This window comes from Vespa mandarinia, chromosome 9 (assembly GCF_050613455.1).
Source record: "Vespa mandarinia isolate Hongniang chromosome 9, ASM5061345v1, whole genome shotgun sequence".
Classification (NCBI taxonomy): domain Eukaryota; kingdom Metazoa; phylum Arthropoda; class Insecta; order Hymenoptera; family Vespidae; genus Vespa; species Vespa mandarinia.
In genome coordinates, this window is record NC_140818.1 from 9,080,332 (window position 1) to 9,096,642 (window position 16,311).

The window sequence follows — 16,311 nt, forward strand, 5'->3', positions numbered from 1 at the left end:
CATGGATCTTGAACGTCAGTCGATGATCTTATAAAAAGTTGGCAAAAGACGAAGATACTTTTAATGCGAACGAATTGTAGATCAGTTTATTTTGCGCGAATAAAATTCTAATTAAGGTAATACATGTCAGGATTTGACAGATATTTAACAGAAAAATAAAATACAGACAAATGATCTTGTTGTTTTACATCTCCGTGGATGGTAACTCGTACAAATGTGAACGAACCTTCGTAGCAGAAGCAACATGGGTTGATGCGCATGCGCTTTCGAAATAATATCGTTCCTTCTCTCAGATGATGGCGACTGACAACTTTAAAACGTGAGTTTATAATCATATAATTTCTTACATCTGTAACGTGTCGTTATAGTGTAAAACGTTGCTCTATGATTATGAGATATCGAGCATTCAGTCGAGTTCATTGAAATTAAGTGAAACGTAAGCATTGTCAAATACAACGTTAAATTTTCGGCTGGATTCGTTAGGTCAACATTCGTTTACTCTCGTAAGTATATATGTATGTACATGCGTGTATAAAGCTTAGCGTAACTTTGCACATTGAGCTTTGTAAAGTACAAATAATTATTAAACTATCGTATAACGAGGAAAAAAAGAAAGCATGCATGCTCGTGTTTGCTAGTATTATTTTTTTATTCTGCATCTTTAACGATAGTACTTTGTGTTTGCACCTATTTTTTGTTTTCAACAGCGTCCATGCATGCACGATCGTAACCATGAGTTTACAACATTGCAACTATTGCAATCGATTATTCATTAATGACTTATCGAACATTTCTTTTGTAATAAATCACAAGTTTGTTATATCATGTGTATATATATATATATATATATATATATATACATAAAAGATGTAGCCTTAAAGAAATTTTCTTAAATTCGCGTGAAAATGTATAAATGTTTCTTCCTTTCACGAATTGTAACATTTTTAACGACATAGCGTGATTAAAGAATTTATTTTTTGCTAAGGCGGCTAAGATGTATAAATATATATATATATATATATATATATATATATATGCACACGTGCATACGTGCGTGCATGTGTGTCCGTGATGGCATGCATGTGCACACGTGTGTACGTGCGTGCGTGCATGCGTGCGTAAGTGCGTGCGTACATGCGTGCGTAAGTGCGTGCTTGAGTCATGTGCGTGTACGTACGTGTACGCATATATATTATGTTTATCGTATAAATTTGTACCATTCCGCAATAGTACTTTTCGATACTTTTCTTACCTCGATTTGACTTATCTCGATTGTTCTGCGTTTTTACATTTTCAAAAGTAACTCGATCGTTGTGTCACATCTTAATATATGTTATTTTTACTTGAAATCGTTAAAATGGAATAATATATAGTCACGTGCATGCGATATTCTCAACTATCGATAGGGGTTACAGCGTGTTCCTCATAATCGATAGATGCATTCTTATTCATGATGCCGAACGCACATTTTGGAGGTTATTAGAGAAAAGTTCGCCGCATAGAAAATATAAATTTCATCGATACTCATAAATCATCTTCACAAGCTCGATTTTTCTTATTTACTCGAAGAGAATTTACTCGTAGTGTGATTATAGGTTTCGAAGGAAAATATTGATCGTTAGAATCTGCTATACATTGACAGAGAAGCTTCTTAAAGGCACGAGAGTTCGAAGAAAGTAGAATTTTTTTTCGATAAACGTAGGGTATGGTTAACCAATCGAATCACGTCGATAAGAAATGTTACGTCTGTTTATACTCGTTTACATCGCTTTATAAATATATTGTTAAAATGTATTATTTCATGAATTATTTTTATAGGAATGGACGGATACGTATGTACTAACATAAAGTTGTAAAAGTGCAGTATGTCAAGAAACGGATCGTCTTGTTAATTTGTTATAATTCATTGATAACGGCGAAATAATAACTGGATCTAGTAATGGTTTCGAACAAATAGATTGAAGATATAATTTTGATGGGACAAGCATAATTTTTCCAATTTATTTATTATGCTTTGTTATTCGAATAAATGAAGAAAGACAAAAAATGTTCAATATCGAATAGAGCGAGTCGAATAACAAGTGGAAATGATAGATTCGTGGGAAAAGAATAATGAATTTATGGCATAAGGTATATTTGAAAATGTCGTCCTGTCTTCTAATCGGTCCAAGGGAATTATCAAATATTTAATAATATCGACGAAATTATCGAATTGTGGAGGAGCCGTTGTCGATCATCGATCATCGAGCAAATGGATTCAGAACTTTACTTGAAAATTGCTTTCACTTGCAGTAAATATATGTGGTGTGCGTTGGTCAGGGAAGAGGTGGGAGTAGAGGATGAGGAGGAGTTAGAAAAGTTGTTCGATTGGTTATTACCGTCGGAGCGTCATACCTTATTTGCGTCGCGATAGGTTAGGTTCGCATGGCTTGCCGCGCCGTTGCTACTATGCTTCGAGCCTATGAGGATATAGCGCTGTAGCGTAGAGAGGACCAAAGCTCGAATGCTTAAAAGATAGGTGCGGGGTTTTCGTTAAAAACCGTGGTTTGTGCGATAACTTCCTTCTCGATTCTATCCAGAGAAAAAATCATTTTAGAAAGATAAGATCTTTTGTCGCGAAGGGATATCTCTCGGTCGATCCTTTCGTTCTTTCGTTATACCAGTGAAAAGTGTGCGTCGTGCATACGTACGTGCGGGCTGTACTGTTGAGAGACTCGCTCATGATACGCGACGGACGATTTGCAAAAGTATTTGAATGAAGGCATACTTGGCGCAGGAATCACGGTGGTACGTTAATCGTGGTTTATAAGTATCACCGCAGACACGGGAAGAAAATTTATTTTTTAAATATTTGCGATATTTCAAAGTGTGAAAGAAACGTAACTGTGCTCTCGGCAATAATAACTGGGGGCGCGTGTTTCAAATTGCTTTACTTGCTAGATCCGACGCCCAGTCATGTAATATTGTCGGAAGAACGATTTTGTGAATTAAGTGCAGAGTGCAGTTTAACTATAGTTACTCCTTAAAAATACGAAACTTATTACATATCCGTTCTAACGCAATTAATTGGAAAATTATGTAACTAGGAAAAATTGAATTTCCTTATAGGAACGACTTATTAGGAGGTATGCCACATTTGCAATACATGCCATGCAATACGCATGCTATCAATTTTAATTGTTATTTTATTTTATTTTACTTTTTAATTATTCAATCTCATTTCTACAGTCATTTTCCTGTTTTTCTTAACTCTTTCGTGCCCGAAGACGTGTCTATAAATAATTATTGGACGAGTAAACGATTAATATCAATGAGAGGGTGTTATTAATTCTGCTTGTTTCTCTAGAAACTTTTATTGGTAATTTGTGTCCATCGCTTGACTATCATTTTCTCATTACCAAACATGATTAACAATGAAATATTTAAGGTGATTAATATAATATACATGTTAATAGTGGATTCTAAATCTGATCAACATACATAAATATAAATATATATAAATATATATATATATATATATGTATGTATATACATATATATATATATATATATATATATATATATATATATATGTGTGTATATATAAAAAATGTTTCTTATCCATGAAAGATCTGTTCGTTTGTAATATTTTTTTTATACATTTTCCGTTGTTTACAGAATGGACGAAGAAATAGTAGTTGACGACATAGATGATAATAGTATAACAGAATCGCAATTGGACGATTCTACTACTCCAGTTATGCCTCTATTATACATTCAACAGGGCAAAATGCGTTCTGGCCAGACAACAGCTGCAAATCAGACGCTTGTTTCACCTACTGCTACTCAACTTGCTGCCATTATTAATCCTGTCAATAATCAGGTAATTCTTTACACCTCATATTAATTTATATTTCATTAAAAATTATCATTTTATTATTTCAGCTTTAGTATTTTAATTTGTTTTATTACATAAGTAAACCAACGCAATGAGTGTTACTCGTTTAATTCGTAGACCTCTGCAAATTGCATATATATATATATATATATATATATATATATATATATATATATATATATTGCGGTCTAGAATTTTTCTTTTGACTCTATTACATTTTTGCGATATAAAAAGTAATAGAAATTAATAAATTGTGAAAATATATTAATATGCAAGCTCGCATAAGCATGGCAGACTTTGAAGTCTTATTTTAATTTCCATGCCTATAGGAAAGCTAGCTTCTCACCACAATAAATATTGATTTAGTTGTTTGTTGAATAAATTGAAAGGAGAAAAATGCAGCTATTAATCGAATAATTTCTCTCATTTTGCGCTACCTGTATAGTTTAGTTACTACTCATAAGAGATGTTTTAATATTAAAATTGTATTAATATTAAAATTCTCTGATAGAAGGATATAATATGGGCTATGTAATATCTTTAAGAATATAATATCTTTGACACGCAATTTTTAATATATTTCAGATTGTTACCGGACAAAATAAAGTATTTATACAAGGGCCAGGTCAGGTTACCACTTCTCAAAATAAGCAACACATTGTAATTCATCGTCCAGTTAATACAGTTAATACAACAAATGCTGCGCAAGGACAGAAACACATATTACTTAGAAAATCAAATACGTCTACCGCACAGATAGTACCCTTGAATACTTCTCAGGGTAATCAGACGAATCCTCAATCGGGAAAGCATACATTTGCGTACCTTGGGACTCTTATTAAGCCAAATAAATCGCGCGAATCTGTTGTAATCCCAGCAGGTAATTATTTATTTAATATTGTCACAGTTTTATATACCGTAAGTGCTATCTAAGTTTTATAAATGTTTATTTCTCTGTAAGAATTAGCTGAGTGAATTGTGAGGAAGGATGTAATTTGAACTTTGTTAAAACAGGAGCCTTAACGACTACTCAAATAACTAAGCCAAAGCTAGTTATCGCCCCAGTTATATCGCAATTGGCACAGACATCGACAAGTACGACTGCTGGCTCGCAAAGTCAACCACCTAAACATATGACGAATTTGTTATTACCTGTTAGCATTCCCCAACAAAGCGGACCTGCCAAATCGAGCATGTTTAATTTGAAGATCAATAACGGCCAAATCAGTACAGACAGTAAGGGAACGATTACAGGTAACACATTCCCATATATACCATGATAATAATGGTAATGATGGAATAAAGGAAAAATTAATACCTTTTCATTTTATTTCATATTTCAGTTTTAAGGGAATCCAAAACAACAAACTCAACTACACATCCTCCACCATTGCATCCAATAGCAAAAATGAGTTTATTAAGTGCGAATAAAGGAAACAATAATTCTACGGATAGTATAAAGATTACGGAAAATCCGGATTCGGCGGTTATTACGCCTATACCTAAAAAGGACGATACTACGATGCCGGAAAAAAGAAAAAAAACAATAAGTAATATTTTAAGAGGTTCTAGTGAAAAGCGATTAAAGAAACAAAAGCCTTCGCAAGAGACTATGGCTGATGTTACTTATTCGCTCAGTAGTCCTGAGTCTGAACAGGATAAAGATAAAAAAGTGCAAAACGATGATGACATTACTTTGATTAAAGTAATTCCTAGCGAAGACAAATCAATGAAATTAAATACGAGCGTAGACGATGACATAAAAATAGAAATAATTAAAACCCCTACGAGTTGTACAGTTGAGCCTATGTCGGAGAATAAAAATGAAATGAAAATTAATCACGAAGATATGAAGGATCACTTCAATGTTTCTCAGCAAAATGATTCCAATTTTGATGCTGCTAAAGCATTAGATTGGAAAGATGGCGTAGGTACCTTACCAGGAAGTACATTAAAGGTAATTCATAGAAACGAAACGGTAACGAATTTACCAATCTACTTTCCATTCGTTGAAAAAATATCTTTGCAAATGGCGAAAGAAAAATCATTTTATTATTGAGTTTAGTATGAAGTATTAAGTAAATCCTAGGCTTTGTCAAATTTCAATCTTAACTTTCGGTATAATATATATATATATATATATATATATATATATATATATATATACACATAATGTGTACTTGTTGTGTCTGCAGTTTTGTATGAATGAATTTGGGATTATGGAAGTCGTCGAAGAGGATGAAACAAGTAAGCAGAGTAAAGATGGAAATATTGGCGATAAGGAAAACGTATGCCTAATGCAGAATTCTTCCAAATCCAGTCTCGTTATGACCAACAACGCAATTAACGAGAAAAAGGGTAAGTAGGAGAAAAGGGATCTTATTACAGTGATAGATACAATTTACCAAAGGATTAAATCGTTGAACAGCCGAAGATCGGAAAACTAGAGCCGTGTCCGCCGATACCGTCTATCACTGCGAGGGTTGTGGTTGTTATGGCCTAGCTGCAGAATTTGAAAGTCCAATCTCTTGCAGTCCCTCGTGTACGGAGATAATAGAATCTAAGAAGCAGCCTTCAATACGAAAAGAGAAAGATTTAAAGTATGTGTTAGGTCGGCTTATTTTCTTTCTTTTCATACATTGAACGTTATTCCTTTGATTTTTCCTGTATGTGTGTGTGTGTGTGTGTTTTTTTTTTTAGAGATTTGCGCGTAAAGCGAAAACGAAAAAGATTGTTACAAGAACAACAGCAAGCAAAAGAAACGGAAGAAAAATTTGATGAAAAATTGCAGGAGAAAGTAAAGTCTGAGACGGATGAGGATACTAAGGACACCATCGGAGGGATAGACGACGAATGTCAGGGAATAGATTCCTCCGAATCTAAGGTAAGATAAAACACATATTAAATAAAGGATTTCCTTTTGCGCTAAATCGTCGGGTTTTAATGATTTGATCATTTTTCATATATAGTTTCCGTGGCAAACTGGGAAACTTGGTTTCTCTTGGCCTAAATATCTCGAACATTGTAAAGCCAAGCCTGCACCCGTTAAACTATTTAAGGATCCATTTCCATATGGCAAAAATAATTTTAAAGTCGGAATGAAGTTAGAGGGAATAGATCCTGAACATCCATCCCGCTATTGCGTCCTTACGGTAGTCGAAGTTGTAGGCAAGTGATCAACGCGTTTTTAATCGAAGAACGATTTAATTTTTACTTTTTAATTTTCTCCACTCGGTTATAATTTAATCAATCTTACGTCATTTTTGCAGGCTATAGGATACGTTTGCATTTCGATGGTTATCCAGAGAATTATGATTTTTGGGTGAACGCGGATAGCATGGATATCTTTCCAGTTGGATGGTCCGAGAAAAATGGACATCGTTTGGATCCACCGAAGGGTTATGTACCCAATAATTTCAATTGGAACGCCTATCTTAAAATTTGTAAAGCTCCTGCAGTTCCAAAAAATGTATTTTCCAATAAAAGTGTAAGTATCATCAGTTTTCTTTTTTTTTTTTTTTTTTTTTTTTCTCTTGTTTTCTTGTTTTTGGAATAGTCGAAACACAAAATGTACTAATAAAAAAAATACTTCAATGGATTTTAGTCCGTTTTTCCAACTGGATTTCGCGTGGGTATGAAGCTGGAAGCAGTCGATCGTAAACACTCGTCTTTAGTTTGCGTAGCTAGTATAGCGTGTTTAATGGATTCTCGGATTTTAGTCCATTTTGATTCCTGGGACGAGGTATATGATTATTGGGCGGATGCGAGTTCTCCGTACATTCATCCCGTCGGATGGTGTCATCATAATGGCCATAGTCTTACTCCGCCCAACAGTACGTATCCATAACGTATACACACTCGTATGTTTTTTCGAGCTTATCCGCGATAAAGATAATGCAAAGTAATAAGCAAGCGATATTTTTTTTTAGATTATAAAGATCCGAAGTCCTTTACATGGGACACTTATCTAAGAGAAACTCATTCAATGGCAGCACCAGCTAGAGCTTTTAAACAACGACCACCTTGTGGATTTAAGCGCGGTATGAAATTGGAAGTAGTGGACAAAAGAGTTCCTCAACTTATTAGAGTAGCCACTGTCGAGGATGTGAAGGATCACATGTTAGTATGAAATATGTTTATTTGATGAAAGGAACGTTGATACAATGCTTTATGTTTCTAGGTTGAAAATACGTTTCGATGGATGGCCAGAAAATCACGCTTATTGGATCGATGATGATTCTGCGGATATACATCCGATGGGATGGTGTCTAAAAACTGGACATCCATTAGAAGCACCATTAAGTAAGATAAATAATTTTCTTAGCGTAATTAGTCGAATAGCAGCTTAAAATTTATATTATAATTCTTCGTCGTTTTAACAGCGCCGGATAATTTAAACGATAGGCCAGAATGTGGTACATATGGGTGTCGTGGTATAGGACACGTAAAGGGTCCTAAATTTGCCACCCATAATTCAGCGTCTGGTTGTCCATATTCACCTCAAAATTTGCATAAAGTTAGGCAAGTGTCCGATAGATTGAATATAAAACACGAGACCTGCGATTTCGACGAAGAATCGCAGGAAAAATTAAAAGTCGACAAGATTGATAAATTGAAAACGGATAAGTTTGAAAAGTCTGAAAAAGTGGAAAAGACGGAAAAAATGGAGAAACTTTCATCCTCCGAAGAACGCTTGTTGAAGACTGAAAAAGATGTCAAACAAGAGGATGGAGAATCTGATAAAAATGACAAGTCGGAAAATTCTGAAAGGTAAATATTTTGCGTTCGTTTTTGATTCCGAAACGAGTGCTTCATGCGATTACCATGAATATGTACTTATGTCGTACATATATTTTTTTTTTTTTTAACAGATCGAGCAAGTCGAAAAATCATCACAGTGACGGACAAACGGACGACGATGAGATTTCGAGAAAACGAAAGAAAAGGTTCGTTATAAATTTCATTGTGCGAAATCATCCATTATATTATTCTCTTAGTCAATGTATATATATATATATATATATATATATATATATATATATATATATATATATATATATATATATATATATATATATATATATATATATATATAATACTTTGAAAGTAAATTATTCGTCATTTTGTTTGTAGACGGCCAATTTCCGATGATCCATTATATACCATTTCAAATTCGACGTACAGTGACGCGGTTCTGACTGCCATTCCATATGCTGCCAATATGCCAGATAAACAATTGCGTACAGAATTATATCAATCTGTTTATAATCCTGGTTACAATCCGCTACCAGACGCACCGCACATATGGGCAAAACATAGTAACGCTTTAAATAGAGTTGTATCGAAGCAAAATACAAATCCTCGTCGTTGGTCCAACGAGGAGGTGATTAAATTTATTCAAAGCGTACCTAATTGCAAGGAAATCGGTAATATTTTCAGGAAACACGTAAGTTTTATCAAATATCTTATGAACGACTCTAAATTCCGTTTAATTCTTATTTTTACTGAAATGTATTTGTATTTTCCTTTCTTTTTCTTTTCTTCTTCTTTTTTTCTTTTTTTTTTTTTTTTTTTTTTAATTTTTTTTCTTTCTTTTCTTTTTTTTGTAGAATATTGACGGAGAAGCATTTTTAATGCTCACGCAAGAAGATTTAGTATCGCTATTAGGTTTACGCTTAGGACCAGCAATAAAGCTTTATAACAGTATAGTTTTATTACGTCGGAGGGCCACGTGAATATTTTGTTGAAAAGAAAATCAACGAAACGACGACGAAAGTATTTCCCACAAGAGAAGAGGAGAAATAAAGTTTAAGGGGAAAAGTTGTTATTAAAATGAAATTAATTATTTATTAATGAGGTTGTCAGAAATTTCTAAGGGAACGGAAATTTCTTAGGTTCGTGATTTTCTTTGTAATTGGTATATATTTATTTCAAATTTCGAATTAATTTTTTTTACAAATTATACGAAAGGTCAAATATCAATCGTGCGATGGGAAAAATTTTACTCTTGCGATTTGGATCGATGATCGCATCGAGTCATTATAATATAGTTCAGATATCTACGCATGACAAGTACTTACAATTGTCCATTATAATTTTTTCGTATATTATCAAGTGAATTCGATCATGTACAAATGTAAATATAATCATCTTAATAATTAATTATTGTAATAAGAAAGAGACTGTTTAAATCATTGATTCTTATTTTTCTGATTTCCAGTTATAATGGTCCCATTTTTTTTCTCTCGTTACTTTTTTAAGTCTCCTTCGAAATTGTGGATAACAGAGTGCGATGTTATCGGCAATCGTTCGAAACATACGGCAGAACAATTGTGCATTTTGTTCGAAGCTCGGTAGTTCGATGGCAGCACTATCGACCTTGTGGTATCATGCCTAGTACAACGTTACTAAAATATGCCTATATGATATTTTTTTTTTTTTTATAACGTGAACGGTATACCTATCGATGAATTAAAATCGATTACCGAATTCTTAACGATCGATCGTTTGCGTTCATAAGCGTATATCATAAGATATTAAAGGAAAATGATGTAATAATGGCGTATTTAAGTTATCACTCGTTATTGCTATTGTCCATCATTTTTCGTGATACAAGGCTGCTACGATATAAAAATTAAAATTATGAAAATTTGTTAAAAATCGGTATACCGATTGTAGGGAGGATACGCGTAACCCCATTTGCACGATTAACGCTCGGCAGGTTGTTATAATAGCGTTGCGGTCGCGCGCCTCTGCCCCTCCAATGTTACCCCCTCCCCCATGGCGACGGCGAGCCGGCCGGCAAGTGGCAGGCAAGGGGATGTTTACGGCGTAGCCACGGGGACGGACGGCCGTCCATGTGTTTCAGTCGAGGACTCGTCGTCCGCGTGAACGTACACGCGATTGATTCTTGCGTTCGGTATATCGTCGTCTCTTTCGAATTTTATTATTATTTGCGATCGTTCCCGAGCTTCTTACGAAAAGACGCAATGCGTTTATCTCGACGAAATATTAACGGAGGAAGTAGGAAATAAGAGAAAGTGTATATCGTTGTATATTTATTGGTTCTAACATGAGCCAAAAGACGCCGATCGAGTAGTAAAAAATTGGTCAAGTTCGATCGAAATGTAGACGCAGATTGATCGAATGGTTTTACTTCGAAGCTGTTGCGCCGGTATTTTTAGAGAGATAGAGAGAGAGAAAAAAAAGAAAAAGAAAACGTCGTCGGTGGTACCTTCGAAGCAGCGAAAGAGGAGATGGCGGTGACGAGATAAGATAATGGGAAGTTTCACGGCGAGGACGAGGACGACAAAGGTGGAAGATAGAAAGAGAGGAAGAGGTGATCTTTTTCAAAGTGTGTTATGTCCTGCGTGCTTTCGTCGACGGGACGAAAGGAGGAGCGTCATGCGGGCTGGTGTTTGTCGTTGAGGAACGACGCGAGGGACCGAAGGAGGAGCATCGTCGAAGTGTTGGTGGAGGAGGAGGAGGAGGAGGAGGAGGAGGAGGAGGAGGAGGAGGAGGAGGAGGAGGAGGAGGAGGAGGAGGAGGGGGAGGGCGAGGGAGAGCCGGCGAAGCAGCAGGGGGCCGAGGAAAAAGGGAGCTTGGAGGTAGCCGGTGACGGGGGTGGTGAGGGCGCCGGTGGTTCCTCGCAAGCTCGTTATTCTTCCAAGTACGAGGTGCGCAAAAGCCATATCGTTGATGCGAGGATGCCTCGTGCCGTGCCAACGAGACGAGGCCTGCAGGCTTTGGCCCTCGTACTTGCTACCGCCTATGTCACCATTCTCCTATATCAGGCAGTGGCACCTCGTCAGGTTAGGATACGATCGATCATTCTTTTGTTCTTTATTATCGCGCGAGATATTCTCCTCGAGATGCCCCTTTTGTAGAAAGGTAAAGACGAGGTGCTAAAAAAGAAAAGAAAAAAAAAGAAAAAGAAGAATGCAAAAAGCTAACGAACGAAGCGCACGGCGCAGTAACATTTCGATTCGATTCGATAGCAATCAATGCTCCCATTGTTTTGTTCTTTGCAGTGGATCGAAGAGATGAGCAGCGAGGTTAATGGTAGAAACGAGCCGTTGATCGAAGTATCGGCAGCGTCTAGAAGGATCGTAATCGGCGAAGGAGGATCGGCTATGACACCACCGCTCGCTACGGCCACGATGGTACCCTTCTCGACGAATCTGGATGATGTGTTTATCAGCGTTAAAACTACCAAGCACTATCATCGTTCTCGTTTGCCGGCCATTATTGGCACATGGTTTCAATTTGCCAAGGATCAGGTACGTATCGTTGCGCTGCAACGTTGACGGACGCGTTATGAACGGAGCCAAGCGCGTTTATCGTTTACGTATTTAGAGCCTGGGAATTTGTCTCTTCTCGCGAATATATTCGGCATGGAATAGACGTTACTTTGTGCGCGTACTCGCGCTTACTCGAGCGTATTCGCAGATTCGAGGAGACGCGGACAAGAGCGGAATTGTCGTTCATCTCGCCAACGAAAATTTTATTTTCCCACGAGTTTTCTTTGGGCTAACTCTCTTCTTACTCGTACACGTGTTCGTCCGCCTTCTGAACGGATCGCGTATTTCGTTACTATGTATTTATTTGCCTTACCTATCGTTAATAACGATAAGGTAAACGATTAAGGACGAACGCAAGGACGAAAGAGAGCGTCAAACGCGAGGGATTTCTTTCTCGAGAATCGACGCAAGAACGAACTTGCCGATATTATCTCGGAACGGCTAATTGCGCGTATTGTAAATGCTTCTCTTTGCTTTCTACCGCTACATGCCGTTTCCTAGAATAGTCCTTAACCCTAGAGAGATGGCAGGCGCGAGCCCTTCTTACATCCTACAACGAAGAGAAAGGGAGAGAACGCTTTCGAGAGATTTACGGGCGAAAAACATTAGAGATAGCTTGCCTAGAGAGGTAGAGCTCGCATAGATCTTCAACGAGAGAGAGAGAGAAAGAGAAAAAGAGAAAAAGAAACGAAACGCCCTTTTCCTTGTCTTCTTATTTCCTTCCTTTCTACCACGAATTACGTCTATTGTATTTACCAGCTCTTGTACATCGTTGAAGGTTCTCGTTATTATTGTACGTTTACGAGAATTACGTTGAAAATTCTATCTTCGACGTGTCTACGTATTTTTTTCTTTTTTTTTTTTTTTTTTTTTTGCGTTAAAAGGCCTACTAATTCTAATTATTTCAACGTATACCACAGAAAAGAAGTCTAGTTTTGTTAAATGCTTACCAAGGACGCGTTTAATTGTCTTTCATGCTCTTAATGAGACGAACTTTGAGAACGGTTCGGTTGCTTCGAATCGTCTTTGCTATTAGAGCCTTCGTTTAGCGCGTAACGCGAGAACGTAATATGAGATTCGTCGTCGCCTCTTCAACTAGAAAAGTGCCCCGCTCATTACGACTGATAACGCGACAAATTTTCCTACCGTAACTCTTCTAACTAGAAGAGTTATTTATAATACTAACGTAGATAGAACGCGCATAAACTTTTTTTTTCGTTTTTCCCATTAAATTTCGGCCGCACAGAGCAAGTGGGTAAAACTATGTAAAGGCGTTCGAGTTGTATGGTTCACCCTGTATATAAATATGGGCCGCAGTCGAATGGAATCCGAGGAGCTCGAGTGAAATTCGAGGTAACAGCCAGCTTAAGGCTGCCACTTGATGCGCGACGAAGAAACGATCGGCAACGTGCACTTTGCTGTGCGTGCACTATTCCTCGCTTCTCTTCGCTCGGTTGGTATACTTGGTTGGTATACTTTCGGACGAATTAGTTTAAACTCGATTGGCGCCAGCGAGGAAAATCGTCGACCAAATTTTAACTGCCTGCTCGACGATGCGTTTTTCCCTCTCTTTTTCTCTCACGTAATTGGTCGGATGTCCTAGACCTCTAGAGAACCATCAGCCTTCCGTCTTTTACTGTCTGTTTGTCAGCGCCTGTCTCTCCCTCCCTCCCTCCCTCCCTCCCTCCCTCCCTCCCTCCCTCTCTCTCTCTCTCTCTCTCTCTCTCTCTCTCTGCCTGCCCCTCCACGGGAGCTCGAACTAAAAATAGGCGTCCATTTTAACACGTGTACTCATCTTACGTTTCTCTCGTAGTAATCGTAAGGACGCGAACTCGAAGAAAAAAAAAAAAACAAAGTCTCGGAGCGAAGAATAATATCACGAGAGAAATATTGTTTTTTGCTTTGTTACAGACATGGTTTTTCACCGATCGAGAGGATCCATACTTTCAGAATCAAACGAGTGAGTATTCTTCGAGTAATTTTTATCGCAATGGTAGCTTGTCTTTAAATCGATCGAAGGAAAAAATGTATGGATGACAATGGCTTCGACGATATTAACTTTAGAACCGTGTTCTGTGTTTGCCGTGACATCGTTCGGGATACACTCTCCGTCGACGTTTAGGTCGTTTGCACGTTCAAATTCGTTGGTATGCGAGGGAGCGGTATCGAAAGTGCGAAGAAGGATGCGCGGTGTCCATGGTAAAATGGAAACCGGAGGGTAGAAAAAGAAAAAAAAGAAAGAGAGAAGAAATTTTGCTAAAGCGATATAGACGGGCCAGCGGCATGTGTGCATGCGACGTGTTCCGGCATTGCGTGCATTCTGTAAGTGCAGCCTCAGGCCAGATACGCGACTATGGATGACGAAGAGGAGGAGGAGGAGGAGTAGGAGGTTGTGGTGGTGAGGCGAGAGGAAAGATACAAGAGAAGAGAAGCCGTGAGCCTCCTAAGGAAGACGTAGAAAATTTCAAGAGTTCTCGATCGTCGTTGGAAACAATCACGATCTTAAATAGTTTGAGAGAGAGAGAGAGAGAGAGAGAGAGAGAGAGAGAGAGAGAGAGAGAGAGATTTACTTTTATTTTACATATATATTTATGATATTCGATTATTTGACTCAGCGCTTGAAAACAAGGCCCTATAAGATCGTTTGTGCATTTTTTCATAATGACGTGCTAGAGAATCGAAGGTAGGTCGTGATTGGATCGAAGAAGGAAGAAGAAGCACGCGAGCCCTCGGGGATCGTCCGACATTTGACCTCGGCACGCGCAGCATGCTCCTTTAAGCGTTTGCCTCATTACTCCTTCCAATTACATTTTTCGTCCGGTTCTTCCGTTCGTCGTTTTCAAATATAAGCTTACCTAATTTCTTTTTTCCCCTTCACCAAAAGCATCACGAATTTGGAGGATTCTCTTGAATTTAAAATCTATGATTTCAGATGGTCACATGATCGACACCAAGTGTTCGTCCTCTCACAATAGACGAGCCCTTTGCTGCAAGATGTCCGTCGAGTTTGACAGATTTCTCGATAGCGGCCGAAAGTAAGTAAACGATTTGAAGCGATCGATGAGCTCAACGCTTGTTTATGCATAAAACGCGTCCAATTAATTCGATTACTAACGCCTATCATCGAACGTTTTTCATTTGCCGTGTTGTCGTCCTGCGTAGGAAGATTAACTGGATGTCGTTGACGCTAATCGTTATTTCCTGTTCATTTACTCCCATACTCTAATCGAGCTTACACGTTTTATCGATTCAACCAGATATTACTTGTATTAGTACGTACAAGTCGATGAATATGAGATACCGTCCGCACCTAATACGCGTGCCAAAGTGAAAAATATTCAGACAGCCATTCGACAGGTAGAAATGATTAACAGAAAAGCAGATTAGCGCGTAATCGAGCCAATTCGAGCGTCAATATCGTCGTCGATCGTATTCGTCGCCAGAGCGGATCGGAGCACGCGTACCGCATAGCTTAATAGGCTAATACGAATTAATTATTCTACTTATCCTCGTAGAGATAAATCTTGTTGTACTCGCCAACCTGCTCTTAGATAATACATACGGTTACGGTTGCGAGGATCTCGTAGAGAAATCTAAAAGACGATGGCTTGTTTCCTTTTCCTTTTTCTTTCTTTTCTTTCTCTTTTCCTTTTTTAAGTGCATTTTCAAGTGCACTTCCCCATTCTTCTCTCGTTTCTTTGAGTTTCTTTTGGTCGATCGAACATTAGCCACAGGGCAATAACTTTTCTACGTTCTATCTCGCACTTGAGATTTATCCGTTCGCGGAGAGAAGAGAGAAGAGGAACATTGGACATTCGGTATTATCGACGTTGGAACGAAAGGAATCGTCCTTTTTGGATCGTATCTTCGACATCGATACAGGCTATTATCGATACTCTCTTCGTTATATCTCGAGTAGATACCGTTTCGTCCATTATCCGAACCGATATGATTCAAACTTGCGACGTGCCACCTAACACACTCTGGCTTCTTTTACCTTTGCAGATAATCTAATAATATAATGGCAAACTCGTTCTGCCTTTATCATTACTACCGCATGAGTACTTTATTCCATGTGTTTGTAGCTGAACGTAAATTCTATTCTATTATCTTTCTCTCTTTCTCTCTTCTCTA

The 16,311-nt window shown here is 37.6% G+C and overlaps 2 protein-coding genes across 8 annotated transcripts in view; both read left to right on the forward strand.

The window, feature by feature from the left end:
• Positions 1-146: 146 nt before the first annotated feature.
• Positions 147-10,036, forward strand: l(3)mbt (lethal (3) malignant brain tumor). Of its 7 annotated transcripts, none has more exons than XR_004837733.2 (18): positions 147-319; positions 3,658-3,862; positions 4,463-4,757; positions 4,892-5,131; positions 5,221-5,834; positions 6,073-6,235; positions 6,306-6,477; positions 6,578-6,761; positions 6,847-7,045; positions 7,147-7,364; positions 7,482-7,710; positions 7,807-7,996; positions 8,058-8,179; positions 8,260-8,647; positions 8,749-8,823; positions 9,011-9,323; positions 9,487-9,771; positions 9,848-10,036. XR_004837733.2 is itself a non-coding variant. In XM_035862456.2 (18 exons), the coding sequence occupies exons 2-18, from the start codon at positions 3,414-3,416 to the stop codon at positions 9,610-9,612; spliced, it is 3,747 nt and encodes a 1,248-aa protein (XP_035718349.1). In that variant the 5' UTR covers positions 2,231-3,125; positions 3,229-3,413; the 3' UTR covers positions 9,613-10,036. The 7 variants fall into 7 exon arrangements, 6 of the variants coding, with proteins under 6 accessions (XP_035718348.1, XP_035718350.1, XP_035718349.1 ...); XM_035862456.2 differs by lacking the exon at positions 147-319 and adding exons at positions 2,231-3,125; positions 3,229-3,427 and having other exon boundaries at positions 9,487-10,036; XM_035862455.2 differs by having other exon boundaries at positions 9,487-10,036.
• Positions 10,037-10,695: 659 nt separating this feature from the next.
• fng (Fringe glycosyltransferase) overlaps positions 10,696-16,311 on the forward strand; it is a 30,737-nt gene continuing 25,121 nt past the window's right edge. The window contains exons 1-4 of the mRNA XM_035862498.2: positions 10,696-11,688; positions 11,908-12,156; positions 14,089-14,137; positions 15,110-15,212. Coding sequence (XP_035718391.2) covers positions 11,239-11,688; positions 11,908-12,156; positions 14,089-14,137; positions 15,110-15,212 — 851 coding nt within the window. The 5' untranslated portion in view covers positions 10,696-11,238. The remainder of the gene's footprint in view (positions 11,689-11,907; positions 12,157-14,088; positions 14,138-15,109; positions 15,213-16,311) is intronic.